Here is an 8411-nt window from a genome sequence, read left to right as displayed (position 1 = left end):
AACCCTATGGGGCAGTTCTACTCTGTCCTCTAGGGGTGCTGTGAGTCAGAATTGACTCCAAGGCAGTGGGTTTAGTTTGGACTTTGCTTTTATAAACACTGATAGCCTTGGAAACGGTCTGGAGAAGTTCTGCTCTGTCCTCTAGGGGCATAGTGAGTCAGAATCCCTGGCCCACAGTGTGTTTGGCTGGCCAGTGGACTGCACTTTGAGTATCCATGAGTTAGGGAGTGACACCCAAAATCAAACCAAACTCATAGGGGATCCGACTCATAGCGACCCCTCCTTGGGTTTCTAGGGCAGTATCACTGCGGAAGTAGATTGGCCAACCTTCCTTCCTAGGAGTGGCTGGTGGGTTTGAACTGCTGGCCTTCTGGTTAGCAGTCAAATGTCTTAGGTACTATGCCACCAGAGCTCCTGGGAGTGACATAGGAAAACTAAAAACAAAAACAAAAAACCCTTCACTGTGTTCGAGTGGGATCTGACTGATAGTAACCCCTCCTTGGGTTTCTGAGGCAGTATCACTACGGAAGTAGATTGCCCAATCTTTGTTTTAAGGAGCGGCTGGTGGGTTTGAACCGCCAGCCTTCTGGTTAGCAGTCACATGCCTTAGGCATTATGCCACCAGAGTTTCTGATTTAGGAAAGGCTTTAAATATTTCCCAAGTGAATGAAAGAATGAAGGTGGTCCTCCTTCTCACCAGCCCTCCCTCAGCAAGTCCCCCCAAACTCCTCTTGTTCCAGATTGCCCTGGAGATGCTCCTACTCAAGGAACCCCAGAAGTCCTGGACTCATCCGCTCTCTGACTATCGCTACACAGGTGATTGGAGAAAGGCTGCTGGGACGGCTGGTGCCTGGCTCACAGGGTTCTCAGCCAGGCAGCTGGTGCCTCCCGGGGAGCTGTACTCACCTGCCTTTCCAGAAGGCCTGCTCCTCCTGGGGGCTTCAGTCATGCTGCTTTCTTCTGGGTGGCTCCCACTTTTGTCCCGTTCTAGCAGGTTCCCTCAAGTCCTCTGCACAAACAGGGCAGGGAGGCTGCAGGCAGGGAGAGGAGGAGGTGGGCCCAGGCTCAGCAGCTGAGGACACCAGCCCTGGGCTCAGCTCTCAGCAAGTCCTTAACCGAGGGAAGCCTCAATTGCTGCGCCTGTAGAGTGGGGATTGTAATGGTCACTAGCTGCTTGGGTTTCTGTGAAGATTTTATGAGGTAAAGGAGTCCCCGGCTGCTAATGGAAAGGTTGGAGGTTTAAGTCCACTCAGAGGCAGCTCAGAAGAAAGACCTGGCAACCTATTTCTGAGAAACCAGCCAGTGGGAACCCCTTGGAGCACAGTTCTACTCTGACATGCATGGGATGGCCATGGGTCGGTGTTGAGGCCACGGAAGCTGGGTGCTACACAATACAGCCAGGAAAGGGCGCGACAGAGAGCTGGGGATTTTGACTGCTCGGTGACAGTGATGGCAGCCTTAGAGGAGGGGTCTGCATTCAGCCTGGGGTGCGAGCCCTGAGACATGACCCTCCCCCGTGCTGTGTTCCCCCGACAGGTTCGGACAACTGGACCCCCATGGAGAAGAGACTCTTTAAGAAGGCATTCTGTATCCACAAGAAGGACTTTTACTCGATACACAAGATGGTAAGGCAGACATGGGCTGGTGTAGACATGGCCTGGCCTCAGGCAGCTGAGATGAGCTGGAGCCAAATGGCGGACCAGGACCCCGGCCCCCTGCCCACTCACCTGCTTAGGCAACCCTCTGCTCGTAATTGGGAGCCCTTTATAATTTTAAGAAGCCATAGTTGTGAACCAACCCAAAGAGCGTGACATGTTCAGAGTCCAATCCTCCGTGCGCCTCCCTCAGTCCTCCTTCTGACTGATGGCTCCGTCTGTGGACTGTTGCCTTGAATACTCAGGCACTTCTCTGCCCATGCAGAACTTACACACACATATGCACACACTTAGACATGGGGGAGTGCACCTTATTTGTGATGCCCTGCCACATTTTTAAAAAAGTTGAAATACACAAGAGTGCGTGTAACTCAAGTGTAAGGTTGGACAGACTCTGACGTGTCTCCACCTGCAAAACCATCCCCACCACCAAGATAACGAACATAGCCGTGGCCCCCATGATGCTTTGTGGTCCCTCTCTGCAGCCTTGCCCTGTCCCTGCCCCCCCCCATGTGCTCTCTGTTGCTGTAAATGGATTTGCATTTTGCTGGGGTTGGGTATGAATGGAATAACCATACAGTATGTGTTCTGCTTTGGCTTCTTTCCCTCAGCTGGATCATTTTGAGATTCACCCACACAGCTGGATCTGTCACCAGTTCATTCCTTTTCATTGTTGATTAGTAGTCCACTGTTTGAGCTCTCAAACACTTAGCCCAGTGGTTAAGTGTTCAGCTGTCAACCAAAAGTTTGGTGGTTCAAACCCACCAGCCACTTTGTGGGAGAAAGATGTGGTCGTTGGCTTCCATAAAGATTGACAGCCTTGGAAACCCTGTGGTGCAGTTCCACTCTGTCCTCTAGGGGCGCTGTTAGTTGGAATGGATTGGACAGCAGTGGGTTCGGTATGGGCTTTGCTTCCGTAAAGATTGACAGCCTTGGAAACCCTGTGGTGCAGTTCCACTCTGTCCTCTAGGGGCGCTGTTAGTTGGAATGGATTGGACAGCAGTGGGTTCGGTATGGGCTTTGCTTCCGTAAAGATTGACAGCCTTGGAAACTCTGTGGGGCAATTCTACTCTGTCCTCTAGGGAGGCTGTGAGTCGGAATAGACTTGATGGTACCACAGTGTGTTTAACCATTCACCTGTTGATGAATATTATGGATTGAATTGTGTTCCTCAAAATCACACGGTATAAATCCTAAGCTCTATGCCTGTGGTTGGGCAATCTACTTCTGTAGAGATACTGCCTCGGAAACCCAAGGAAAGGTCGCTATGAGTCATATTTGACTTGACAGCAGTGTGTTTGGTCTGTTTGTTTGGTTATGCCTGTGGTTATAACTCCATTTGGGAATGAAATAGAAAGGAAACCAAGCAGCACTCAGGAAGAGAAAAGCAGGCAGATTTATTCACGCTAGTGGACCAGCCGGTGCTAGTGCACTAAAACAGCTGGCCCCGAAGACAGGGTCTTTGGGGTTTTTACAAGGTCGGTAGGCTCATGTGCAAAACTAGACGGGGTTGTGGTGGCAGTTTAGACAGGAAGGGGTTGTGAGCTGGGTGCAGCTCAAGCTGGGTGCTGGGTGCTAGGTGCAAAAGGGGAACTCCCAAGCGGGGAAGGGGAAACTGATGGGGGAGGGTAGCTGAGGTGAGTACTAAGGGGAGCTTGCGGGGGCTTTTTCTTCTTCAGGAATGGGTTGTCTTTGTTATGCTCATAAGAGAGGACTGGTGCAGGGTGTGTCTTGAGTCAATTTCTCTTGAGCTATAAAAGCCATTAAACAAGCGAGCAAAAAGCAGAGATGGGGGACGAGGGATGGCAAGCCACATGAAGATCGCTCAGGAGCAGGAGCTCAGAAGAGGCAAGGACCTTCCTCCAGAGACAACAGAGAGAGAAAGCCTTCCTCTGGAGCCAGTGCCAAGAATTCGGACTTCTAGCCTCCTAAATAGTGAGAAAATCCATCTCTGTTTGTGAAAGTCACCACGTGTGGTATTTCTGTTAGAGCAGCACTAGGGAACCAAGACAGAATTTAGTACTGAGAGTGGGGTGCTGCTCTAACATACCTAAAATGTGGAAGCGGTTTTGGAATTAGGTGATGGGTAGAGGCTGGAAGAGTTTTAGGTGCCTGACAGTAAAAGCCTAGGTTGCCTTGAGGAGACTGTTGGCAGAATATGGGTGCCAAAGGAATTTCTGGTGAGGAAGTGAGGAGAGCTACCGAGAAAGTCCCTCTTGTCTTAGAGAACACGCATGGCACCAGCAACAGAATGTGCCCAGACACATGGACGTTAATGTGCTTCTAGTGAGGCTTTGAAAGAAGATGATGAACATGGGGTTGGACAGTGGAGGATGAGCAGCGCTTGTTATGCAATGGCAAAGGACTCATCTGAATTACATTCAAATGTTCCCTGTAAGGCAGAGCTTGTAAGTGATGAGCTTGGGTATCTGGTTGAGAAGATTTCTAATAAAAACCTTCAAGGGGCCACGTAGTTTCTCTTTGTTGTTTATAGTAAAATAAAAGAGGAAAGAGGTGGACTTAAAATTGAACTGTGCAAAATGAAACAAAATATAAAGATTTGGAAAATTCTCTAACCAAAACCACATATCCTGGAACTGCCACCAAAGATGTGGCTACACAGTCTTTTGTTAAAGAGATTAAGCCTATGACTGATGGATCTAACCAACTGCTACAGCAGAAAACAGCTTAGATTGAGGGAGACAGAAATAACAAAAGGAAAGAACACCATCTGCCTCTTGGAATTCTGCAGGTGGGAACAGGAGTTATATCTGTTATCCTCCAAGGAGGGAAAAGACCCATCCCTGGACCAGTGTGGAGATCAGCAGAACTGCTGGAAGGAGTACAGGAAGCAGAGCTGCCCAGGTCTCAAAGGGTGGGGACACAGCCTCTAGGGTCTCAAAGGGTCTGCTGGGCTTCAAAGAATCAGATCTTCACCAACTTGGTTCTGGAGTGTAGGGCTGTGATCCTGTTACTGGAGCCATTAAGGGAAACACTAACACCAAGCAAGATGGTGAAAAAAGGAAAGACCTTTATTTCTGAGTGATAGCACAGACTCAGTGGATTTACATCCAGAGACTGAGTCCTGAACAGAGGCCACATGGGGTTTTTATGGGGTTCGTCTGGGGTGTTCGGGGTAAAAGGGTGATTGGTTCCCTGCGATAAGAGTACCTGCAGCTAACAGTTTTTACAGAAGATAAACGTGCCTGAGCGGAAGTGAGGAGTAGGAGTACGGGCAGAGGAAGAAGGGAGGGGGGCAGGACACAGGAATTTTCCAGTCTCTATATGTGGTTTTTCAAGCTGGGCTGAGCCAGATGTCTGTGGCCTCACAACAAGTTGTTTCGCTGCTCAACAGAACTTCCCTAATTTAGGTTGGGCAAAGGTTGTATAATTCCTTCATTTTCCTCTCCTGCCTCAATCCACTTTGGCCAAGAGGATGTGGCCACCACTGCCCAAAGCTGAGGAGGTGAGGCTGCCATCTCAAAGGGGCAGAAGAATGAGATCTGCAGGGGCCAAGGAGATGGTTTATCACTCAGATGGTCTAAGAGAATGGGACCAACAAAAAACAAGGGAGCAAACTTGCCATCACTGTAGCCCTGAGAGGCAGAGCTGAAGCACAGGGCTGAGGGGCCCCCATCCAGAATCTAGGGAGCATGACCAGCACCCAGAGTCTGGAGAACAGGGTCATTGCCTAGATGGTCCCAAAGAGCTGATTGTTTTCAAGCCTTGAGAGCTCATGTAATGTGTTCTGCTGGGTTTGACCTTGTTTGGTGCCCATTTTCCCTTCTTTCCCTCCGGTTTCTCCCATTTGTAGTGGAAATGTCTGTGCCTGCTCCACCATCATATTTTGGAAATGGATAACTGGTAGTCTAGATTTCACAGGTTAACAGATGAAGAAGCGTTTTGCCTCTGGATGGAATATGCCTAAAGTCATCCCGTGCTTGATTTTGATTCTTCAGATGATATTTCGGACTTGGAGTTAATTTAAAACATTTAAGATGATGTGATGGGTGAATGTAATTTGCATGTGGCAAAGACATGGATTTTGGGGGGCCAAAGGGTGGAATGTTATGGATTGAATTATGTCCCCAAAATTTATGTATTGTGAATCCTAATCTCTTTGCATGTGGTTATAATTCCATTTAGGAATGGGTAGCCTTTGTTATGTTAATTAGACAGGACTTGTGCAGGGTGTGTCTTAAGTTGACCTCTTGAGCTAAGCCATTAAATAAGCAAGCAAGAAGCAGAGATGGGGGATGAGAGAAGCCAAGCCACATGAAGATTGCTCAGGGGCAGGAGCTCATAAGAGACGAGGCCTTCCCCTCGAGCCGGCACAATGATTTCGGACTTCTAGACTCCTAAACTGTGGGAAAATAAACTTCTGCTTGTGAAAGCCACCAATATCACTTGTGGTATTACTGTTATAGCAGCACTGGAGAACTAAGACAATGGACATTTGGGTAGTTTCTAGTTTTGGGAATAAATAATACTGTTAAGAACATGAGCGTAAACATCTTTCTATGGACAAGTTCTTGATTTTTTTTCAGGGTGTTGGTGGTAAATATCTAGGTGAGGAATAGCTAGATGATGTGGCAGGCATTTGTTTTAACTTTTTAAGAAACTGCCAAGCTTTTCCAAGGTCGTCGTACCGTTTTACATTCACACCAGCAGTGTACGAGATTTCCAGTTGCTCCACAACCTCGTCAACATTTGATGTGGTCGGTTTTCGTTTTAGCCATTCTTTAAAAAGTGTGAGGAACTCTGGTGGCACAGCTGTTAAAGCACTCTACTGCTAACCAAAAGGTCGGTGGTTGAAACCTGCCAGCAGCCCTGCGGGAGAAAGATGTGGCAGTCGGCTTCTGTAAAGATTACAGCTTGGAAAGCCCACCGGACCATTCCACTTTGTCCTGTAAGGTCTCTATGAGTTGGAATAGACTCCACAGCAATGGGCTGATAGGTGTATAGAAATATCTCATTGCTTTTTCCTAGTGACTAATGGTAGTCATTTCATGTGTTTGTTTGCTGTCTTTAACATTGTCTTTGGTGAGGTAGGTGTCTTCGAATCATTTTCCCATGTTTTTATTGGGTATTTGTGTTTTGATTGTTGATTGTGGAGTTCTTTGTCTGGGGTACAAGTCCTTTATCCAGATGTATATTCTGCAAATGTGTTTTCCGCAGTCTGTGTCTTGTCTTTTCAGTCTCTTAACTGTTTGTTTTAAAGAGCAGCAGCTTTTAATTTTGATAAACTCCAATTTACTTATTTTCTTTTACAGATCGTGCTTTTTGTGTTGTATCTCCGAAAAGATATTCTTATGCTGATACTAATTTTTAAAAAAAGCCGTGTTTTTTGCCTAACCCAAAGTCACAAACATTTTCTCCTGTGTTTTTCTTCTAGAAGTTTATGATCCATTTTGAGTTATTTTTTTGTATTAAATTATAAATTTCATATAACTTTGATTTTGCATTTTGTTTACTTTTCTATTTGTCATGTGAGCTATGCATTTAAATTTCTTTTTGTTTTTCATATGGAATTAAGTTCTTCTAGTACCTTTTGCAGGAAGGAGCTCTGGTAGCGTAGTGCCTAAGGCATCTGACTGCTAACCAGAAGGCTGGAGGTTCAAATCCACCATCCACTCCTCGGAAGGAAGATTGGGCAATCTATTTCCATAGAGATACTGCCTCGGAAACCCAAGAAGGGGTCGCTATGAGTCGGATCTGACTCAATGGCAGTGAGTTTGGTTGGTTTTGGTTTTTTAGTACCTTTTGTTGAAAAGACAATCTTTTTTCTGTTGAATGACCTTTGTGCTTTTGTCAAAAATCAATTGACTATGTGTGACTCTGTTTCTGGATTCTCCACTCAGTTCTGTAGATATGCTTGTCTATTTTTAAGCCAGTGCCACCATGTCTTAATTACTGGTAGCTCTAATATAAGCCTTGAAGTCACATAGTAGTCCTTCAACTCTGTTCTTTTTCAAAATTGTGCCTATTCTAATTCTTTTGCATTTACATATGAATTTTAGAATTAGTTTGTTGATTTCTACAAAACACCTGCTGGGATTTTGATTGACATTGTGTATACTTTGTAGAACCACTGGAGAGACTTGACCTCTGAGCCACTTCCTGAATGTTTGGGGGTTTTCCAGAGCTTTTCTGTTGTTGTGGGCTTGGTTTTGTTCCTCTTCTGCTGCTGCTGATGCTGCTTTTGATTTCTGCTTTAATGTTGTTAGGGTCACTATGATTATGCTTGGTATAATTTTAATTCTTTTACCTCTATTGACACTTGTTTATGATCCATCTTGGTAATGTTCTGAGCACTTTACAACAAAGTGTGTTCTGCTGTTAGGCGACGTGTTCTGTAAACGTCAGTTAGTTGAGATTAGTTGACTGTGTGTGGTTCAGGTCTTTTATATCCTTACTGATTTTCTATCTACTTGTTCTGTCAGTGATTGATAATGAGATTAAAGTCTTCACTATAATTGTGTGCTTGTCTATTTCTCTTTGCAGTTCTCTCAGTGTGGTTCATGCATTTTGAATGCAACTGAGTTGCATAAATATTTAGGATGCTTATGTCCTATTGATTAATTGATCCTTTCGACATCATGAAATGACATTTGTTATCCTTGGTATTATTCTTTGTTCTAAAATCTGCTTATCCTGATACTAATACCATGCCAGCTCTCTTTTGATTAGAGTTATCCTAGTGTCTCTTTTCTCAGGTGTCTTTATTTTTAACCTGTTTGTGTCACAATATTTGAA

The 8411-nt window shown here is 45.6% G+C and overlaps 1 protein-coding gene across 1 annotated transcript in view; it reads left to right on the top strand.

The window, feature by feature from the left end:
* Nucleotides 1-8411, top strand: part of LOC103212924 (zinc finger protein 541-like) — a 62413-nt gene that overhangs the window by 40434 nt on the left and 13568 nt on the right. The window contains 2 exon segments of the mRNA XM_007958845.1: nucleotides 741-816; nucleotides 1537-1625. Of these exon segments, the coding sequence (XP_007957036.1) occupies nucleotides 741-816; nucleotides 1537-1625 (165 nt within the window).

This window comes from Orycteropus afer, unplaced genomic scaffold, assembly GCF_000298275.1.
Source record: "Orycteropus afer afer isolate SDZICR_OR568_19922 unplaced genomic scaffold, OryAfe1.0 scaffold01161, whole genome shotgun sequence".
Classification (NCBI taxonomy): domain Eukaryota; kingdom Metazoa; phylum Chordata; class Mammalia; order Tubulidentata; family Orycteropodidae; genus Orycteropus; species Orycteropus afer.
The sequence above is the reverse complement of the archived record's forward strand: the minus strand, read 5'-3'. Positions and strand labels throughout refer to the sequence as shown.